The sequence below is a fragment of the Manihot esculenta genome, chromosome 10 (assembly GCF_001659605.2).
Source record: "Manihot esculenta cultivar AM560-2 chromosome 10, M.esculenta_v8, whole genome shotgun sequence".
NCBI lineage: Eukaryota > Viridiplantae > Streptophyta > Magnoliopsida > Malpighiales > Euphorbiaceae > Manihot > Manihot esculenta.
This window is the reverse complement of record NC_035170.2, coordinates 27,663,059-27,686,227: the sequence shown is the minus strand read 5'-3', so window position 1 is coordinate 27,686,227 and position 23,169 is coordinate 27,663,059. Positions and strand designations below refer to the sequence as shown.

General features: G+C 40.0%; 2 protein-coding genes, 1 non-coding gene and 1 pseudogene across 3 annotated transcripts in view; 3 read left to right on the top strand and 1 right to left on the bottom strand.

Annotated features, from left to right (window-relative positions):
• The first annotated feature begins 10,919 nt into the window (after window positions 1–10,919).
• Window positions 10,920–14,817, top strand: LOC122724839 (cell surface glycoprotein 1-like). Its single transcript, XM_043960725.1, has 3 exons — window positions 10,920–11,598; window positions 12,334–12,533; window positions 14,713–14,817. Exons 1-3 carry the CDS (start codon window positions 10,920–10,922, stop codon window positions 14,815–14,817), a joined length of 984 nt encoding a protein of 327 aa, XP_043816660.1.
• A 1,053-nt stretch (window positions 14,818–15,870) lies between these two features.
• LOC110624302 lies at window positions 15,871–16,532 on the top strand (annotated as a pseudogene).
• A 1,022-nt stretch (window positions 16,533–17,554) lies between these two features.
• On the top strand, window positions 17,555–17,627 carry TRNAF-GAA. Its single transcript has one exon. It is a non-coding gene; the product is annotated as a tRNA-Phe (tRNA).
• A 1,047-nt stretch (window positions 17,628–18,674) lies between these two features.
• LOC122724838 (disease resistance protein At4g27190-like) overlaps window positions 18,675–23,169 on the bottom strand; it is a 5,906-nt gene continuing 1,411 nt past the window's right edge. The window contains exons 3-4 of the mRNA XM_043960724.1: window positions 19,150–21,953; window positions 18,675–19,060 (exon numbers count right to left, since the gene is read on the bottom strand). Of these exons, the coding sequence (XP_043816659.1) occupies window positions 19,171–21,953 (2,783 nt within the window). The 3' untranslated portion in view covers window positions 18,675–19,060; window positions 19,150–19,170. The remainder of the gene's footprint in view (window positions 19,061–19,149; window positions 21,954–23,169) is intronic.

Sequence of the window (23,169 nt, the reverse complement as noted above, 5' to 3'; positions counted from 1 at the left end):
GGTTATCCAAGTTTAGCAAACCCTACCTCAGGGAATGTTGCACCTCCTCCACCACTAATAGAACCAGTAGCCCCAGTTGTCCAAATACCTGAGCCTAGTTCACCTGGAGGAAGTAGGGTACAGATGACAGACTATTTGCGGTTAGATGTTCCCAAGTTTGAGACTGGTGATGACCCTTTTGAGTATCTCAGAATGGTTAAGATGATAACTGATGAGTTGGGAGCCAGTGAGAGTAGAGCCATTCAGATGGCAGGGGTCACATTGAAATGTGACAAGGCAAGGGAATGGTTCAACCAGTATGTGAACCCGAGGGTCGAAAGCTTATCCTGGGAGCAGTTTGCAACAGAGTTTGCTGAAGGGGCTTTTCCAGATAGCACAAGGAAGAGGTTCCACGATATAGTAGATATGGCACAGAAGAGAGAAGCTAGTGCCAAACTTGTAGGGACAAGTGATGTGAATCTCTCCCCTCTACATGAGGCTGGTATAGAAAGGAAGAAGGGAGGTAGAGGCCTCAGACGATCAAAGAAGAACAAGTTCTGGAAGCAGATCAAGTCTGGTCTGGGAATAGGTGAGGGATCGAGCTCTGGTTTGAACAACTCCAAATGTCCGAGGTGCGGTAGGCCGCACAAGGGAGTCTGTTTAGTAGGGACAACAACATGTTTCAGGTGCGGACAAGAGGGGCACATAGCACGTGAGTGTTCCACCGCGACTTTGATAACACAGTCCCAGCAGACAGCCTCAGACAGAGTGACTCAGCCAGGAGCTTTAGCCTTGGCGTTGGGCAGAGGAAGCGAGATCACTCCTTCTTCCACAGGTTCCCCAGGTGACGGTCCATCAGTACCAGCACGGATCTTCGCTTTGACACATCGGCCATGGCGGTGACAGGTACGTTTCACTTCCATATGTTTTGATGTGTCTACTCTTAGAGACTCTGATGCTTTGTTTTCCTTTGTGCTGTGAGGGATTAGACTGTCCTCTTTAGGTCAATAGACCCAGGTGTGAGCCATCAGCGGCAGAGTTAGTCTGCCAATTGAGTTCAGTGTTAGTTCAGTGCTAGTTGTGAGTAGGTGCCTTCCAACTGACCTAGTGGTTCTAGAGTGATTGATTGACATCATTCTAGGGGTGGATGGGCTAGCTACTCCTAGTCTTGCTTGGGATAGCAGAGACAGAGTCGTCAGGCTTAGAGATCAGGGTGGCTCACAAGTGGTATGTTGAGGGGACAGTGTAGAGATGTCTGAAATGTAATATCAGCCCTCTAGGCTCGTAAACTGATTAGGCGAGGTTATCAGAGGTTTCTTGCTTGTGTCAGAGAGCATAGCAGTTAATCAGATTAGGAGGGGAACCAGGTTGAGTGCCCACAGCCAGAGAAAAGTTTTAGATGTTGTTCCAAACAAGCCGTCGGGTTTACCACCTGCTAAGAGACTAGAATGGGATATAGGACTGATGTCTAAACCCAGAACCATTCTTAGTCTTCTCTGCAGGATGACACCAGAGAGAGATAGAAAAAGCCAAACGAGTAAGTAACTAGAGTTGGTAAGATAGCTGCTTGAGAATGTTGCTATGAGATGCTAGGGCCTTGGATTTTATCCAGGTATAGGGAGAATGATCTCTCATCTCCGAGTGCAGCCCTCAAGGATAATCAATAAGTCAGAGAACAAAAGAAGAAAGAAAAGAATAAGAATAAGTGTACGTGTAGGAGGAGCTTTCAGTTTACTCTGGGATTAGGTGGTAGTTGAGACAGAGAAAAGAGTCAGTCTTTTCTGCAGTAGATTCCTGAGGGAAAATTCATTAGCTTTAGCTTGGATCTTCATCCTGACTCAGTAGGAGGCTTACACATCGAACACGGTGACGTCAGATACGTGCACTTGAGGGTGTTCAGATGTGTAGGTTATCGTGGACCCTGATGTTTCTTTCCCTGTTGTGAGCCGTAGATAGAGAGGGGTTTGATGACTTCTGGGCTTCGAGTGTTTTCTCTGGGTTAGTGGACCCGAGTATGATCCATCTGAGGCAGCGTCAGTCAGTTCAGCTTAGAGTTTGTGGTGAGTAGATGCAATCCAGCTGACCTTATGGTTCTAGAGTTGACTGGTGATGTCAATCTAGGGCGGATTGGCTAACTACTCATGGTACTACCTATGTCTGCAGAGACAAGATAGGAGCGTTTAGAGTGCCTAGGCTAAGATGGATCAGAGGCAGTCCGTTAGAGGGACAGTATAGGGGTGCCTAGAAGTTAATGTCAGCCCATTAGGCTCATCGTTTACACAGGAAAGGTTGTCAAAGGGTTCTAGCTCTTGTGCACATGTTAAGAGTCAGGTCAGGGAATCAGTCTCAATGCCCGTTGCTACTGAGTTCTAGATGTTTTTGCCCAGACGAGCTGTCAGGTTTACCATCTGTCAGGGAGTCAGAGTGTGGAATAGAAATGGTGTCTGGACGCGGAACTATTTCTTTCCTTCTACCCTACAGGATGGCACCTGCAGAGAGAGCATAGTCATAGTAGTATAGAAAAGCTTGGTAGATAAAGGTTCTATTCGACCTAGTACCTCACCCTGAAATGTTCCAGTGTTGGTGTGAGAAACGAAGGATGAAACCTGGAGATTTTGTAACGACTGTGAGCAGTTGATGCAAAATCACTACCAAGGATAGGTGTTCTCATGTCGAATTGATGATGATAGATCTGAGATTCGGACACTATGTGCTGAGAGGTAGAGAAAAGCAATTGAATAGAGCTGAGATCAGAGTTGTAGTGAAACGTCTAAAACAGAGGTAAGGGGTAAAACTGCTCAACGACTCTGGGTGAGGCAGAGTAGATGTTAGCTGCACTCAATCAAAAGTCATTGACTAGTGTAGTTACAAGTCCTTACTTCAGACTGACGATCGGTTGGATCAGCTGGCAGAAACCAGTTGTTTTCCAAGGTAGGTCTGATGTCTGAGTGCTAGAATAGTCCAGTGTAGGTAGAAAGGAATCAAAAGAGAGAAAGCCAGGATACAAAAAAAAAAAAGAGAAGACGGGCAAGGATCAAAATGCACAGCAAAAGCAAATAAATAGAGAAGCATGCCCCTTATCTATGACGTAGTGTAGACTTTATGAGAATTCTATCAGACAAGTTCGGTTAAAATAGATAGACAGGTAAAGCTAGAGGCAAGGACAGAAGAGTATAAAGACAGCGAAGAAGAATCAAAGAGAAAGAAACGTTAGCAATCAGTGTAAAGTGTGAACACAGAGTAAGTAGTTCAGGGCAACAGAGTTAGGAAGTATAGATAACCCGAGAGGGTTTCCGTCAGTAATCTCTGTGTCTCTTTGCAGAGGAAGGTGTTAAGCTTTTCTTACTTTCTTATTTGCATATGTGTTTATTGTGTGAACAATCGAGGACGAATGTTCTTAAAGGGGGGAAGAATGTAATACCCGGCAGATTCAGACATCGGAATTTCTACCGTCCGGTGGAATTCGAGGATGTCAGAGGTTTCTAGAAGGGTAAGAGAAAGGTTTTCTAAAATATTTTCAAGTATTTTAAAGGTTTTGAATCAAACCGGATTGAGTTTGGAAGAGAAAGGGCAAAGGAGACATTTGCCAGGTTCGGCCCCCGAATGTTAAAGTTCGGCCGCCGAAAGTGCCCAATGTTCGGCCCCCGAAGGTTAAGTTCGGCCCCCGAAAGTTGCATGGTTTTGCATGCAGTTTCGGCAGCCGAAGCTGAGGAAGTCGGCTAGTTGTGCATGCTCCTCAGTCCTTGATTTGGCCAGGTGTTTGCCTCCAGATCAAGGCTAGAGGATAAGGCCACGTCTCCCATGACTCATCTGCAAGCTTTTATCAGCTTAGGCAGAAGGTTGGTCGTGATTTGAGTGAGTTGAATGTTTTTGAGAGAAAATAAGAGTTGTGAGGGTTTGAAGCTTTGGAGGAGGAGTTGCTGAGTTTGCTTGTTCCTCTTCTGATTTCAGGAGGTAAGGGACGTCTTGAAGTTGTTTTAATGAGTTTTTTAAGCGGTTATGGGAGTGTATGCATGAGTTGCATGCTTAGGTTAGTTTTGATGTTTTAATGGTGAAAGCATGATTATATGTTGTGTTAGTTGTTTTGTTGGAGTTTAAGTTGTTTTAAGCTCCTTTATGCTTGTTAAAGTGTTTATGCACGTTTTAGAGAGGGGTTAACTGCATGTGTTGAGGGCTGAGCAGGTGATGGAGGGACTGGCAGGCGTCTTGTGCACGAAACTGAGTTCTGGATGAACTCAAGTTCGGCCGCCGAAAGTCCAAGTTAGGCCGCCGAACATGCCTGACTTTCGTCTCTGGAGGAGACATTCGGTCGCCGAAGGTGCTGCCGAAGGTGCCCTGTCCAGCTTTCCTTTGCTTGTTTTGCATGCATGTTTTGAAGTGTTTTAGAGGGGTTTTGGGAAGTTGTCTAAGAGATGTTTATCTGTTGACTAGAGTATGTTTGGTACCTCATTTAAGTCCTCCATTGTAGGATTGGACCCGAGAAAACGAGGTATTTAGCAGTAGTAGCTGCTTCAGAGTTAGAGTTGGTCCAGAGCTAGTTAGCCCAGAGTTAGCCAAGCAGAGGCTACAGGTGAGTGGAACTAATCTGTATATTTTCAATTCAGAAATGACACGCTTCTAGCATGTTTCATGCATCATAAAATGCCATGTTTTATATTAGGTTGTATTGCATTAGTTTCACGAATTTGATGCATTGCATAAGATGATATTTGTATGGATGAATGTTGGATGATCCTTAGCCCTTGATAGAGCACAGAGTACAGATACAGAGTTATGGCATGAGGTAGCCATACCAGGTCGCTCCTGGATAGTCCAGGTCGCTCCTGGTACTATGAGATAGACAGTTTGACCTGACTCAGATAGAGAAGTCCAGGTGAGGCCTAATCGCCCCTGGCACAGTTGGCCTTGTGATAGAGACAGGGAAGAGAAGTCCAGGTGAGGCCTAATCGCCCCTGGCAAGTTGGACATATTGTTATATGTATACAGTAAAGGGCTATTGGTGACAAGTTCATCCTTGAGGTGATATGCTTGTGATGTGATACATTTCATGAAAGCATGTAATTAATGAACTGTTTTGCCTGTTCCTTCTCACTGGGCTGTAGTAGCTCATCCCACTCCCTTAACCCCAGTTTTGTAGGTTCTGAGATAGCTATGGGAAGTCAAAGTCAGCAAGAGTACAGAGAACAATGATGCATGAATGTATGTTTGTAATAGCATAGTGGACATGATGTAATTAAAAGATTAGTTGTCATGTAATGTATCGATATGTACTGTCAGTTACTGGATAGACTTGTGCTTTCTCTAGTGTCTTTGCCATAGTATGATGTATGATTAATCCCTTTGTACATGCATCCTGTTTTACGTTTCTTGATGAGAAATGTGTGAGTTGGGCTTAACGTATGGCTTTGATGAGATACCAATGGGATGTGTTACAGATTAAAAGGGTTTCAATCCCTTGACCCACAGCAGATAGTAGTCCCTGGTATAGGCCCTGAGGGCCATTTCAGATTGACATATCTGAGTAGCAGCAGTTAAGCCTACAGAGTTTTACAGGATTGTTGAGTCGTTTTGTATCATGTATGGGATTTATCAGGTACACAGAGAGTATAGTTGGCTGACTACGGGTCCCGGCGGCCTTAAGCCGATCTGGATCCTAGTGCCAGTGATGGTTCGGACCGTTACGAAGGGGTACCGGTTTCCGGGTCGTTACAATTTCTTCCATGGCTGCAGCTTCTCAACAATTTGGAGACCAAGAGTTGCCATCAAGGAATGTAAATGAGGTGAGTACATCCATTTTAGCATCCCAAATTTTTGAACTCACCAATGCTGTCCGTAGCCTTGTTGTGGGTCAAACCCAACAAGTCCAGCAGATTCAGCAGCCCAAGACATGTGGAATATGTGCCAACAACCACCCAACTGATCTATGTCCTTCCCTTCAAGAGGAGGACCAGCAAGTCAATGCTGTTGGAGGCTTCAATGGGCAAAGAAGGTATGATCCCTATGCAAATACTTATAATCCAGGTTGGAGAGACCATCCAAATTTCAGTTATGCAAGGGGAAACCAATACCCAAGCTACCAGCAAAGGAACCAAGCTCAAGCTGCACCTCAGAACTCCAATGCATCTCTTGAAGAGATTGTGAAGAATTTAGCAAGTACCGTGCAAAATCTTGAGAAACAAGTGAGCCAAATGGCCACTTCAATGAGCAAATATGAGTCTCAAGGGAAGCTACCATCCCAAACTGAGATAAATCCAAGACAAAATGCTAGTGCCATCACATTGAGGAGTGGAAAGGAATTGCAAGACAATAGGGCTGAAAAATTGCAAAAACAGGCCATGGAAGAAATTCTGCCAGAAAGTGATCAGGGCAGTGATTTGCCCAATTCACTCGTAGGAACTGACCCGATCGCTGGGCAAACTGAGCTGTCCAGCAGTGATTTGCCCAAATCACCAGAGAAGGCAGAGAGTGATCTGCCCAAATCAACAGACCAGGAAGAATCCAGTCAAAGGCAGAAACAGCAACCTATGGAGAAATTCAAGGTACCTCCTCCCTTCCCAAAGAGATTTGCAAGGACCCAAAAGGAGAAAGAGGAAAAAGAGATTCTTGAGACACTTCGCAAAGTGGAAATCAACATTCCCCTACTTGATGCTGCGAAGCAAATTCCAAGGTATGCCAAATTTCTCAAAGAACTATGCACCGACCGAATGAAACTTGCTGAACGTGAAAAGGTAAGTGTGGGGGAGTGTGTTTCAGCTGTCATCCAAAGGAAACTACCAGTCAAATGCAAGGATAGAGGAATGTTTGCGGTTTCATGCAAAATAGGCAATGTGGGAATAAAGAAGGCCATGTGTGACCTTGGAGCTTCAATAAATGTCATGCCTTTTTCTATTTTTAACTTGTTGAATGCAGGTACACTCAAGGGCACCAGCATTGTGATCCAATTGGCTGACCGATCCATTGTCTACCACAAGGGAGTGCTTGAAGATGTGTTGGTGCAAGTGGACCAACTAGTATTCCCAGCTGATTTTTATGTCATTGACATGGAGGAAGATAAGAGCAACACCACCTCTGATATCTTACTTGGGAGACCATTCTTGAGCACAGCAAGAACAAAAATTGATGTGCATGATGGCACATTAACCATGGAGTTTGAAGGGGAAATTATCAAATTTAATGTTTATGATGCCATGAAATTCCCCAATGATGTTTCTCCTGTTTATGGCCTTGATGTTATTGATAATTTAAGTCAAGAAGTTTTTGATTTTGATCAAGAAAACTTACTTTATGAAGGTCTTTGCAGGAGAGAAGAAGTGGACAGCAACACCAAGACAGACCAGATGGAGTACTATTCACAGCTGGTTATAGGTGATTTGCCCAGTGATTTGCCCAAATCACTCGGACAATTTGCCCAAATCAGTGAGCAGACAGACTTAACAGAAAGTGATTTGACCAGTGATTTGCCCAAATCACTGGGCAAATCAGACAGCAAGCAGACAAAAAACCAGCAGACAGAGAATGCACCAGCTCTGAAACCCTTGCCTAGCCACCTCAAATATGCCTACTTGGGAGCTGGAAATACACTTCCAGTAATTATTTCCAACCAGCTCAGCCAAAAAGAAGAGGAAAAGCTCCTGGATGTGTTGAGGAAGCACAAGAAGGCAATTGGGTGGACATTGGAGGACATAAAGGGTATCTCACCCTCAACATGCATGCATCGGATACTTATGGAAGATGAGTGCAAACCTGTTTGTGAGGCACAAAGAAGGCTGAATCCACCAATGATGGAGGTTGTGAAGAAGGAGATTGTAAAGCTCCTAGACATTGGGGTAATCTACCCCATTTCTGACAGTAAATGGGTGAGTCCCATCCATGTGGTACCAAAGAAGACCGGGATTACCATTGTCCCTAATTCTGAAGGAGAGCTAGTGCCCACTCGTGTACAAAGTGGATGGAGAGTTTGCATGGACTACAGGAAGCTCAACACAGCCACAAGGAAGGACCACTTTCCCTTGCCCTTCATGGACCAAATGCTTGAGAGACTTGCTGGAAAAAGTCATTACTGCCTCCTAGATGGATATTCGAGATTTTATCAAATCCCCGTTGCACCTGAAGACCAAGAGAAGACCACTTTCACATGCCCATTTGGCACCTTCGCATTTAGGAGGATGCCCTTCGGTCTTTGCAATGCACCAGCCACTTTCCAAAGGTGCATGATGAGCATTTTTTCTGACTATGTGGAGAAGATCATTGAAGTCTTCATGGATGACTTTACGGTGTATGGCAACTCATTCCATGAATGCCTAGCCAACTTGGAGAAGATACTTCAAAGGTGTTTGGAGACAAACTTGGTTCTCAACTATGAGAAGTGCCACTTCATGGTCAGCCATGGCTTAATCTTAGGCCATATTGTTTCAGCAAAAGGGATTGAGGTGGACAAAGCCAAAATTGACACCATCAAAAATCTGCCCTACCCAACCAGCATTAGGGAGATTCGATCATTCCTTGGACATGCTGGTTTCTACAGGAGGTTTATCAAGGATTTTTCTAAAATAACTCAGCCTCTTTGCAGATTATTACAACAGGATGTACCCTTCAACTTTGATGATAGCTAAAAATCAGCTTTTGATTTGATCAAATCACTACTAATTTCTGCCCCAGTCATCCAGCCACCTGATTGGACCCTTCCATTTGAGATCATGTGTGATGCCAGCAACTTTGCTGTAGGTGCAGTATTGGGACAGCGTATAGGTAACTCTCCTCATGTCATTCACTACGCCTCACGCACCCTAGATGCTGCACAATGCAATTATTCAACCACGGAAAAAGAGTTGCTGGCTGTTGTGTTTGCATTGGAGAAGTTTAGACCCTATCTACTTGGGACAAAGGTGATTATATACTCAGATCATGCTGCACTAAGGTATTTAATCAAGAAAAGGGAGTCCAAACCTAGGCTGGTGCGATGGATCGATATTGCTGTTACAAGAGTTTGATTTGGAGATCCGTGACAAGAAAGGCAAGGAGAACCTTGTGGCTGATCACCTCAGCAGAATTCTGACCGAGATGGAGACATGCCCCATCAATGAGACCTTCCCTGATGAGCACCTCTTTGCTGTCCAAGAAGAGGAACCATGGTATGCTGATATTGTTAATTTCCTTGCCATAGGTGATTTGCCCACTGATTTGCCCAAACACATAAGAGACAAGATCAAGAAAGAGGCAAGGTATTATGTGTGGGATGAGCCTTACCTATGGAAGCATTGTGCAGACCAAGTCATAAGGAGATGCATCCCAAACCATGAGATCACTTCTGTCCTAACTTTCTGCCACTCTTACAGCTGTGGAGGTCACTTTGGGCCACGCAAGACAGCCTTGAAAGTTCTTGAAAGTGGGTTATTTTGGCCTAACATATTTAGAGATGCTTATTTATTTTGTAGGTCATGTGCAAGATGCCAACAAACAGGAAACCTTGGCAATAGAAGTGAAATGCCACAAGCTCCCATCATGGTGTGTGAAATCTTTGACATATGGGGCATTGACTTCATGGGACCATTCCCACCTTCCTTTGGCAACACCTACATACTTCTTGCTGTGGATTATGTGTCCAAGTGGATTGAGGCCAAGGCAACAAGGGCTGATGATGCAAAAACAGTGTGTGATTTTGTAAAATCCCACATTTTCTCAAGATTTGGACTGCCCAAGGCCATAATCAGTGACCGAGGCACCCATTTTTGCAACAAGGTAGTAGAAACTCTCCTAAAAAAGCACCATGTCATCCATAGAACCTCTACCGCCTATCATCCTCAAACAAATGGGCTGGCTGAAGTATCAAATAGGGAGATCAAGTCAATCTTAGAGAAAACAGTCTGCCCAAGTCGCAAGGACTGGAGTGTGCGCCTCAATGATGCCTTATGGGCATATAGAACAGCATACAAAACTCCAATTGGGATGTCTCCATATAGGCTGATTTATGGGAAAGCATGCCATCTACCTGTGGAACTTGAACACAAGGCCTATTGGGCTGTGAAGAGCTGCAATCTTGATGAAAAAGAGGCTGGAGTTCACAGAAAATTACAGATTCAAGAGCTTGAAGAGATTCGGCGTGATGCATATGAAGCTTCATGGGATTATAAAGCAAGGACCAAAGCCTTCCATGACAAAAACATCTCCAGAAAACACTTTCAGGTTGGTGATAAGGTTTTGCTTTTTGATTCAAGGTTCAAATTATTCCCTGGAAAGCTTCGGTCTAGGTGGATTGGGCCATTTTTGGTTGAGCATGTCTATCCACATGGAGCTGTTGACATACGGAGCCCACAAACAAGCAAAGTTTTCAAAGTTAATGGGCATCGTTTGAAGAGATTCTATGAAGATTTTACTGTTCATGTTGTGGAGAGGTTCCCTTGGATCCCCCTTCCCAAGACTGCTGAGCAAGACACTGAAGTCCAGCCCAAGACAGAAAACAGGGCGCTACTGGGAGGCAGCCTAGAGGCAGTGATTTGCCCAGTGATTTGCCCACTGCTTGCCCCAATCGCCGGGCAAATCGACTGAATGTACCACAATCACAAGTGATCGGGGCAGTGATTTGTCCAATTGCCCAGATAATTTGACCAGATCACCGGTCCAATCGCAAAATCAAGCACAGGGCGTGAACAGTACCAGCCCAGCAACTGCAAAGGAGGAGTGATCTGGCCAAGTGATTTGCCCAAATCACTGGTCAAATCACCCTGTCAAGAATCCAGAGGGCCAACATTAAATGATCAGGGCAGTTCACATACCCAAATCACTTTAAATAGTTCTTTTCTTTTATTCTTTTACTTTTTACGCTATCTATTGTTTTTATTTCTTCTTCTTCAAGATTTCTCTTCTCCGACCACCACTCACCCACCGGCAAACTCAAAACCACCATGGTAAGAATCAAGATGAAGGCCACCGGCGGACCATTCATGTGGAAGAAACTAGGGCTGCCGAGACCCATCCCCTCCGACAGTGATGACGAGGCGCAGGACACCCCTCCACCAGCCACCACCAGCACCGAAACGCCACCGGCTACAAGTACAGCAACAGGACGCACCGACTTACCGGCCGTCCAGACATATTGCCGGCAAAAGAAACGGCAAAGAACGCCGCCACCACCATCCACAACAGCCCCGACGGCAAACCCTGCGGGCGAAATGCTACCTGAAGCCACCACTTCCTCCGGCTACGGCCAGAAACGGCCAAGAACACAGTCTCCACCGAGATCAGAGCCAGAGCCAGAACCCACCATTGCCATACATCCCGCAGGACTCAAAGAAAGTGGTACGCCTACTGATTTCACCAGCGCTGTGCCCACTGATGTGCCCACTGATGCGTCCACGGACTTGCCAAGCGCTATGCCCAGCGATGTGCCTAGCGATGTGCCTACTAATTTCACTAGCGCTGTGCCCACTGATGTGCCCACGGACTTGCCAAGTGATATGCCCAGCGATGTGCCCAGTGACACACTCAGTGATATGCCCAGTGATCTGCCCAGCGATTTGCCCAAGCCAGCATACCCAGATCACATCGTTCAAGCCCTGACATTCAACAAAATTTCTGAGCGCACCAGGCTGATTAAAATTTCATCTCTACCCTATCACCCAGGTAAGTATATCCACCATAGCACCCTTGGAGCACTGAGACTCCATTCCCAGGTACGTTCCCTCATCTCTGCTATTGGCTGGGACACCTTTTTCTTCTTGCGCATGCCCTCTTTCCTTGAACTCACACATGAGTTCTTCACCACATTTTATTTTGATAAACCTGCCATGCACAACCTACACACACCAGGCACTATTGGATTTAGGTTATTGGGGAAGCGATTTCGCTTATCCCTGCAGGAATTCGGCATTGCCATGGGCTGTGAATGCCCTCAGTCCACCTGGGACTTCCCTGCTGAGTTTGATCCAAGCTCTGTGTACTTAGAATTAAGTGATAATCCCCCAGACTCATACTCACCCACTAGGTCCAAGGACCTATACCTCAGAAACCCCAGCCTGAAATACCTCCACAGATTCCTGGCTTATACATTTTCTGGAAGGAAGGATGCTTCCAACATCCTGACCAGAACTGAGTTGTATATCCTTTGGTGCATGCACAGGCAAAGGAAGATTCATCTTGGATATTGGGTTGCCACCCAACTATCCAGCATCATACAATATAAGAGGCCTTTGATTCTTGGTCCTTTGATCACTGCCATTGCAGTGAATCTCAAATTACTGCACCCTGCACATACCGACCTATCCCCCACCCCCAAAACAACCCCCTTGGACCTACGCACATTAGATGATATGGGGTTGCTTTGCAAAGTGGGGGATATTTTTTCCATTGCACCTGCAGGTCCAGTAACTCCACGCCATGAGCGTATTTTCAGGAGGAAGAAAGCCAAAAGCACTAGCACCCAACAGCCAGCCTCCACAGTAGACCCAGCAGATGGGACAACACAGGCAATAGGGCAGGAACCAGCAAATGAGCCACCTCCAGCAGCCCCCCAGCAGGATGCTCCGCAGCCACCTGAAGACGAAGCCCCCAACCAGACAGTAGAGGCTCGCCTCAGTAGGATTGAGGACCGAATGCAAAGGATGGAGCACTTGTTGGACCTGTTGGTGGACCATTTTCTGCCCCAGCACCGTGATAGATAGCGATTTGCCCAGTGATTTGCCCAGTGCTTGCCCAAGTCACTGGCCAAATCACCCACAGGCCAGGAAGTCCCTTTCCCTTTTCTCCTTCATTTCTCTATATATATATTCAAACATTGAGGACAATATTTGGGATAGGTGTGGGGGTACTGGAGAGTATTTATTCACTGATCACACCATCTTTTGATTTCTATTTGTTTCTATTTGTTTCTTTTATTTCTTTTTGCATTGTTCTTACCCCTTTTTGCACACACCAGAATTTTTTCACACTCCTAGCACACACACACAGAATTTTGTAGCTAATTGCTCTACTCAACATAGATAGCCTTGCTGAAAGAGTTTCCTTATCTCATGACCCCATTGATTTGCCACCCCTTTAAGCTTAAATTGAATCATTCATAGTATGTTACCTTCACTTAGGGAGTTTTTCTCTTGAATTGAATCCTTAAATTTGCTGTAGTCAAGGGAAATAAAAATACAAATGCATGCAAATAAAAAGCTAGTGTAACTCCCTATGAGTTGATTTGCCCAAACTATCATGAAAAAAAAAAAAAATCCAGCACAAAGCACAAATCATAAAACCTGTTCCTATGGTCTAGACTATGAACTGAGCCTAATAGCCACTTGGAGAAGTGACTAACTGAGTAACCGGGGGTGTATCACCCATGTACACAATCGCGTAAAAAGGTTAGTGACTTTTTCAGGAAAAAATGAGTTTCGATGGTCTAAGACTATGAGCAGAGCTAGTAGCCACTTGAACAAGTGACTAACTGAGTAACCGGGGGTGTAGCACCCATATGCACCTTCGTGTAAAAAGGTTGGTGACTTTTTCAGGCAAGGATAAAAATAAGTGCTGCTGAATAAATAAGGGCAAGTTACTCTTAGAGGGTTGCATTAAACCTAACATAAAAGAATAAGCATGATTGAATCAAAAACCTTTCTCTTGACCATGGTAGGTGGAAGGAAACAAGGAAAGGGGAGGGCAACCTTGGTACATGTATTCTATACTGTGATACTTCAATTTAGGAGTCTAGGGGGGGCTGATTAAGTGGTACTTAGGCTCAAAGGAAAAAGGGGCTTGATTGGCTAAGTTATTTGTTGCTTGAGGACAAGCAAAAAGCTAGGTGTGGGGGTATTTGATCAAGCATAATTTAGCCACATTTTTATCATAATTATTATTGTTTATTTACACATTTTTTTAGTTTAACTTATGGTTTTTATCTTGTTTTTACAGAAAAGGAAGAAATTGGAAAATTGGAGAAAAAGTGCAGAAAATTGACAGAAAAGTGATTGGGTCAGTGATTTGCCCAAAACACTCAAATCATCGGGCAAATCACTTTGACAGCAGAAACCTGGAGGCAACAGGCAGAAGTGATATGGGCAAGTGATTTGCCCAAGACACTCGAAGACACTGGCCAAATCACTCGCAGAAGACAGAGAGCAAAAATAACTGGACTGACTCACAGAGAAGTGATTGGGTCAGTGATTTGCCCAAAACACTCAAATTACCGGGCAAATCACTTTGACAACAGAAACTGACAGAAGAGCGGGAAATTGGGCAGAAAACAGAAATCCGAATTTTCAGAAGTCCAAATCCAACCCAATCACTACCAACATAAAACCAAGAGCCACGAAAGAGCTTCTCATCCAAGGAATTCCAATTGCAATTAAATTCAACATCAAAAGAGGAGTTAAACACCAAATCAAAAAGGGATTTTGAAACCCTAGATAGATGGAATTCTGCAGCTATAAAAGGAGAGCCTCCAAACCAACAAATGCATCATCTGATCAGCCTCTCTCAGCTTCAGAAACTCTCCAGAAATTCTCTTCTCTTCTTTTCTTCTTTTCTTTGTGTATTTTAGTCCACCATGAGTGGCTAAACACTTTTCTTTCTAGTTGAAGTTGAGGAAAATTCAGAATTGTTATGAATTGGGAGATTTAAAACTCCATTGTTGAACTCTTATTTGCTTTCAATATTTATGCAACTTGATCTTTTCTTTAATTATTACTTTGCATTTAGAATCAATAAGGGCCCATTGCTTTTAAATTGCTTGAGTGATAAATTGCTTGAATGATTTAGGTCCGTACTTGCTTTGATTGTTTGAGCAAATATTTAATCAGGTTGTATAATCTAGACTTGACCACGCGGTTGGCAAGAATAGAATTGGGTTCCCCTAAGTCTTAAAGCAATCAACAGTTGTTCGATGCTAAATGCCCCAAGGACGTTCCTTGGCAACTTGTTGATTAGTGTTTGAATAGCGAACGTTTCCTAATCAAACTAGAATTAAGGGGGAATTTGGATTGTGAGAAGCGTTTTCCACAACCAAAACTAATTTATTGAAATAAAATAGGAGACTTAGATAATCAATGATCAATTCTAAACAAGTTGAAATTAGACTCATACTTCAACTAGAATCCTTTTTCCATTGAAATTCTCATCTATTTTATTGCTTTCTTTTGTTGTTTAATATTAATTCATCAAATCAAATCCCCCCCTCTTTTAATTATTTGTTATTTACTTATCTTGGTCTTTATTAGGAAGGTCTTTAGTGTCAATTCCCTGTGGTTCGACCCTATTGCCACTATTTGCAAGTTAATTGTTGATTGTTTAATAGGTTTATTTTTGACGGCTTCGACAACCGCCTATCAATAGCTCATATAATATTATCATTATTTAATTTTTTTTTGCTTGATAAATGAAACAATATAATTATAATGGCTTTATTTCAAGTAGACCAACCTAATTACATTAATCAATGGGGACAAAAATATCATCGCCCGCAATGCCCTATAGATTCTTGATGTAACATATGTCATATATTAATTTTGAACAATTTGAAAAGAGACGAGCAAAAAATTGGCAGTAGTAGTTCTAGATAATTTAGAATATGGGGAGCTGGCATACTTTCAATAAGTTGTAGTTTCTTTCGAGAAACAACTTCAACTTGGATATTATAAGAATAGCTGTTGTAAGCTGTTATAAAAATTTTGAGATAATATAATTAAATTATAACAGTCAGATTTAATATTAAATTTAAATATCATACCTGTAACAGCAAAAAAATATCACAAATAAAATTTTCAACAACCACAAAATCTTTTGAAATCTAAATTCATTTTACAATATCACGAGGTTGATGAGGAATTTAATAATCTAATTGCAACTAGTGAAACAGCTAAGTTGGTTAAAATTTCCAAGAGAAATATCATCAAGAGACAAGATTGACCATATTTTATTATGGCAATTTGCATTCCAATGTTTCAACAGCTCACTGGCATGAACGTGATTGTGTTTTATGCTCTAGTTTTGTTCAGAACATTGGCTTTAAAAACCAAGCTTCCCTCATGTCTGCTCTCACTACAAGCATCGTTAATGCTCTAGCCACCATAGTTTCAATCTTTGTTGTTGACAAAGTTGGCAGAAGAGCTCTCTATATAGAAGGAAGCTTGCAATTATTCATCTGTCTGGTAAATTATAGTTGTAGAATTATTTACACAACCCACCTGACTAATAACTTGATTTTTCATAATAATCAGCTTGTTGTAGCACTTGCAATTGAGCTGAAGTTTGGAGTGAATGGTGACCCAGCAAACTTGCCAACATGGTATGCACTGATTGTGGTGATTCTGATATGCATATTTGTTGCTGGATTTGCATGGTCACGGGTCCTCTCGGGTGTTTAGTGCCGAGCGAAATCTTTCCATTGGAAATCAAATCAGCTGCTCAGAGTATCAATGTCTCTATGAACATGATCTTCACTTTCATTATTGCTCAAGTCTTCACACTAATGCTTTGCCATATGAAGTATGGCTTGTTTATTTTCTTTGCTTTCTTCGTTATGATAATCTTCATTTACTATCTCTTGCTTAGAGACTAAAGGTGTCCCATTAAAGAAATGATCATTGTGTGGAAGAATGTTTGCCACCATAGAATTCAATAGTTACACCTACTTGTTCGACACTGTACTTCAATTCTGCCCTTTAAAAAAGAACATAGACTCGAACAATTCCATCTCCGTCTACCAAAACAAATCCTTGCTAAAGAAAACATTTTGATCAAGATTTGCCTAACACCAAGGAAGTTGAATTAGTTATTTTTAAGTCATAGGCAAATAGTTTATCCTATTTTTTGTGTTTTTTTTTTAATTTTTAATTTTAGAGTAATAGATTTATAGCTCATGTAGTATTATCATTATTTAATTTTTTTTTCACTTGATTAATGAAATAATATAACTATAATGGCTTTATTTCAAGTAGACCAACCTAATTACATTAATCAATGGAGATAAAAATATCATCCCAAGAATTTCAATGGGTATCTGCATGCCCCATAGATTCTGTTAAAATTAAGATTTTTTTTAATTACCTTTTAAAAAATTTGAGCATTTAATATTCATTAGATATTTAAAAGACTTATTAAATATTCAAAAGTTATTTTCAGATAAGTTTTTCGTTTTTTGTATTTATTATTTATTATTTATGTTATACTTTTTCATGAAGTTTTCTATGTATTTAAATATAATTTCTATCAATGGAAATTTAAGAGATTTTTTAGCAAATTTAACAATTTTCTTCATCTTTCATTTATTTTCTTTCTATTTTTATCTATCGAACTCTATCAAATTCTTCATATTCTTCGTGTAATATATGTGCATATATTAATTTTGAATAATTTAAAAAGAGACAGAGTAAAAAATTCACTGGAATTATAAATAATTTAGAGAACATGGGAGCTAGCATATTGTCAATAACATTTAGTTTGATTATAGAAACAACTTCAACTTGGATATTAGGCAATTCAGATATGTAATTATCCAATAAAAAAATCTCAACTAAATCATCCCACACACGCAAGTAAGAAATACTTGATTTTCACGTAAAAATATTTTAAATTTGTTTTTTCTTCAAAAAGTAATCATTCAGCGGGGATAGCTCAGTTGGGAGAGCGTTAGACTGAAGATCTGAAGGTCGCGTGTTCGATCCACGCTCACAGCAAGTTTTGAATTTTGTTTTCCTTGAAATGCTTGATAGATGTGGGCCTGCGTGTACCTTGTATGTCTATTTTGAATTTGCTAGCGTAGGAAAACTTTGTAATTTTTTAAATTAAAATTTACCAACTTCTTCACTGGATAATGACCTTTTCTTGAAACTTGAAAGCCAATAATAATTTTAGTAATTATATATTAACTAAATGTCCATAAAAACTTCTAAACTTTATCTCAATACACGATTTGCGGTCAATACAACCCTCAACTTGAACTGCTGGTTTAAGGTTTGAAGAATCAGCAACTTCACCTTAATCCCCATGAAACAATTCTTAATATATAAATTTAAAGCCTTACCTACATGTCTATTCCATTGCATCTTCCTCAAATCCCGTTATTAGAACTACATTGCAACTATTATTAGGGATTGACTTTGAGATTTCAATTTTTTCCAACTAATAACCTGGCCAACAACCAATCTAAAATAAAAAAAAAAATCTTCATGCGTTTGTAACCCATTAATAGTTTCACCAGTAAAATACTTACAAGTGGATCTACAAGTGATAATTTCAGATTAAAATTTATCTAAGGAGATACATTATAGCATTTCTTTAAAAAGAATATTATAAATATATAATTAAACATATCTATATGTGGTCTATAATGGTCACACGTGGATATTTATTAACATCACAAACATGCGATATGGGAAAAAATGTTGTATTATTTTGAAGAATAGTTTTATTACCACTTCAATAACATGGTTAATTTTTAAAATTTTATTTTGAGTAGTTACAACATAAGAGTAAAAAATTTATTTTCTTACAAAATTTATAGTAATTATTTGGTAGAATGATGCAAAGCTCAAAATTCATTCCTAAGATGGGCAAAAGACATATTACAGTGGTTAATTTTATTGTTGCATTACAGAAAACCACTCATAACTTTTTTTTGACTCCATGCAAAATCGAGTTCTAGATTTCCATACCATAAAAAGTCAAAACGTTACCCTGTCCATTTTGCTACAAGCAGTCACATTGGATATCTACAAATGAGATCAAAGAAAAAGAATAACTTACATATTCAGTACTAGCATGAGAGTCCTGGTACAATCACCAAAATATGGTAGAACTTATACATCAATTATTTATTATGAGAATACCACACTTCAATTACTAAAATAGTAAATGTCATTATTCCATAACAATATCCTCAGAATTTTCTAAGCTGAACACAGCTATTAACCAGTAGTTCCTACACATATAGTCTATAATGGTAAATCATTATCTTTATTACATCACAACACACAAATCTAAGCTTTGATGCTAAACTAGTTGAGATCTTTGTTGCCATCATTGACCATTATTCCATTCAATGCCAGATTACTTTCTTTGTCTTGATCCGTTTTTGCAGCTATCCAGGTACTTCACTTGGCAAAAAGACCTGAAATTCAACACCATCATGCATGTAATAAAAAATTAGAAAACATTTAAAAGTTAACTGCGTAGGCTTAGTATTAGATAAAAGACTACCTCTCTTATATGCCATGTGATTTAATCCCATTCATCAACTGGAGTAAAAATGTCTTCCCAATTGGAATCTTGCTCATTGTTTTGCCACTCCAATGATTGCCACCAGCTCTCCTCACCCTTGATCTGCCTCAATTTTGTGTGGATAGCTTTGCTAATTGGGAGACTTTTGAGATTTGGGCAATAGTAAAAATCCATCCATTCTATTCTTGGCGCAATGGATACCACATCAGAGATACTATCCAATTCAGGTAAGAAATGAAAAGAAATCTTCTTTAAGGCCGGCAGAATATGCTTGATCTCATGTTCATTATCTTTACAGTGCACTAAACTCTTTACTTCGGAGCAATCATCAACTATTAACTCTTCAAGACTGGAAAGATTAACAAGCAACTCTGGCATGAAAATGATGGTCAGCTCTGGACACATGTGCAGAGTCAAATACTTTAGTTTTTTGAAACTACTATTATCCAGTCGCCCCTCACATATACTCCTCAAACTCTTAGCATAATATATATACAGATATTCAAGGGATTCAAGACCAAGTTCTACTTCTCCAGAAGCACTGGTTACCATTTGATCTCCCTCTATGATAGTTTGAAGCTTATCACATTCCCCTGCTACACAACATTTTAATTGCATCATATTTGAGATCTCAAATTCCGATAACTTCTCAACAGACATATTGCGGTCCAAGAAAAAGGCAGATGTGTGTCTAAGCACTTTCTTGATTTCTTCAGGTGCACCTTCACCATTGACATATTTTAAGCATTTATCATATCGTCCTAACTCAACGTCCACATCATGAGGAAGTCGACAAATGATGCGATTGGTATGATCACCAACAATAAATTTGAAATGTGATAATGGTGGAGATGTTGGTGTGGTATCCCAATTAATTTGGCTCAATAGTTTCACATTTGGAAAGTAAAACTGAAGTGTATCTAATGTTGTCAGTGTGCAAACCTCCAAAACAATACTTACCACTGATGCTTTCCACCGCCCATCTTCTGGACTCACATCAATGCGTAACTTTTTCAACTTAGATAGCTTTTTTATAACCCCATCAGGAATCATTTTCTTTGGATGATCAAAAATTACGGGTTCACGAAATGACACTTTTAAAGATGTGAGATTCTTTAGATGTTCAACTTCTCTTGGTAGAGCCACAATCGCTGTCCCTTCAAGATGAAGTACCTCAAGGCAACTGAGATCTCCAACTCTTGATGGTAGTAATTTCAACAGAACACATCTATTCAAAGAGAGCCTTTTGAGATTGACCAATCCGAAAAGAGAATCCGGCAAAAATTTAATAGAAGTTACAGACAAGTTAAGGATTTGTAGAGCAAGCATATCTTGAAAAAATGTGTCTGATATTTTCCTCAATTTAAGATTTCTTTGAAGGAACAATGCTTGGGCTTGGGAGCTCAGCTTCTCAGACAGCTCAGTTAGCTCGTTATCCATCAAGTAAATCTCATCTGAATTTTCCCAATTCTCGTCCATCAGTAGCTCAGTCAATGTACTACCTTTCCTCCTGAGAAACAATCTTGATGGAAAAACATGTTCCAGTAATAAAGAGCTATCTATCTCATGTAGCTTGAAAACTTGTCCATCCTCTGAACTCTCCAACAGGCCAGCAGTGACAAGAGTTTCAATAACTTTTTGGCCTTTCTGATACATATCCATCAGGTCATCAGATATCCAGTTGTCTATCAATGACTCTCTTGCAATCTCCTGCTTCTCGAAAAACAGTGCGCAATTTTTCAAGCATCTTCTAGTTGTATCATCAGGAAGACGATCATAGCTGAATTTTAAAATATTAACCATGATGTTTTCTATTTCTTGTTCTGGAGATGCAGGCTGCCTGCTCAACATGTCAACAGCATTCTTCCAAACCCTAACATCAGATTCATCTTTCAATGCCTTTGACATTAGAAAGATAGCATGCGAATGGTTACAGCATAAGTCAACAACTTTGGGAGCTAGTGGTTGAAGTTTGAAAGAATAAACAATTTCACCAACATTCTCACAAAATAATTCCCGAAACAAATCCTCCAGATTTATCTTCAAGTCGGCTGACATTCTATCGCATACTTCCGCTGATCTAGCTGTCAAAACTATCTTGGACCCATTTTCTGGGGTTGGCTCAGGAATTCCCACAATGTTCAAGCTAATAAACCCATTAACACCATCTAGGATTAGAATAAACTTCACGCTTTCTAAAAAACTCATAAGCGTGTATTTGTTTATGCGCTTTTTACCAGACAAAGGCAATTGTCTTCCAATTTGTAGCTGCACCTCTCTCAGATTCCAAACCTTGGGAACACTTACCCAAATGACAAAATGAAACATATCCCTTATGGCAGGCTGAATCTTCAAGGCTTCCGATAGAGTGGTTTTTCCAATTCCTTCTCCTCCATAAACTCCAATGGTGCTTACATTTGAATTTTTAATTCTGCTCACGATTTTGTTAAGAATATGATAAATCTTCATGAGCCTTGAAGGAGGGATTGCACTTTGAGCTGTAGCCTCAAGTGACGTCTCAGATAGCATAGCAGCCGGTTCCAAAGCAGAGTAATTACTTTCCGCAGGCATCTCCTGAATCTGCATAATCTTTGGTCCTGTTCCTTGTGATGGCGTTGCTTTGCTCCAAAGCTGGTTACTAACTTCAGTTATCTCCTTGTGCTCTGTAGAGTAATTACTTTCCGCAGGCATCTCCTGAATCAGCATAATATTTGGTTCTGTTCCTTGTGATGCCGTTGCTTTCCTCCAAAAAAGGTTACTAACTTTAGTTATCTCCTGGAGCTCTGTAAATTATTTTCAATCATCAGATTTTTATCTTATAAGTGGAGTTGCATTTGGCATTGACTTAAAACAGATAAGAAAGTGAAATTTTTACAAAGAAATAATAACGGCTAACTCTTAATCTCCTCTCTAAATATTGGCAAGTAAAGTAAACTAGTTCAAAACTCTGCTTGAGATGAGGTATTGTAAGTTTTATAAAATAAGACTTCTTATAGTTTCTTAAACCTTAATCATTTTTTTTCCTATCTTTCAACAAAAATAAATCTTTAATAATTTTTTAAGGTGATGGAAGTTTTTCAAGGTTTAATTATTTGAGTGGGAGTGAGGGTTTTCAAAGTAGGGTTTAAAAACCTTCAATTTCAACTCACTAAATTGGTGGATTGATAAGATTTTCCTTAAAAACTTTTAAATATTTGAAAAAAAAAATCTAAATAATAAAAAATTATTAAGATTTAAAAACCATAAAAATCTTATCTTATAAAACTATAAAAAATTTTAATTTATAAAATCATACTTTAAAAAATCTTATTTTACTCTATTTCCTCTCAAACAAAGTATTAATGTATTTAAAAAATTTTTAAATCTCGTCAATTCACTAATTTAATTGGTTAAAATTATAAGTTTTTTAATAAAATCTAAAAATCTTTGAAAAATACAACTCCCTCATAAACACAATCAAGTTTTTTAAACTTTTAAAAAACCTTCTATAATTTACAAAATCTCCTCCTAAGATAAAGGTAAATAGATTTACTTTATACACACAAATACGTAAATAATATGTTTGTGTAATGCTTTCCAGTAGGTGAATTTATTGAAAAAGTAGTTTCTGCAAAATATTCTTCTCAGGAAGAAAGTGTTCTCTTAGACATAAATTTGCAGTTTTTGTCTTTTGGTTTATAACGAACGAGATTGTGCATTCACATTGAAAGAGTATCCCTGTTTCTATTATAACTAGTTCTATTACATATGTATTCCGAGTCTTATTTATTTATTTTTCACTCTTAATGCTGCATTTTAATATTTATTTTTATATTTTAAATTCAAAGATTATAATATAAAATTTTATTAAGAATATAATTTTTAATTAATTATATTATTTGGTATCTGTTATTTAAATGGGTTCACGCTGCTTTATTGAGTGTTCTTTTTTAAACTGAGCTGAGGTTATTGTTTCTGAAGGACCTCCCTCCTCTAAAATTGTTTTGGATTCTGTGGTCG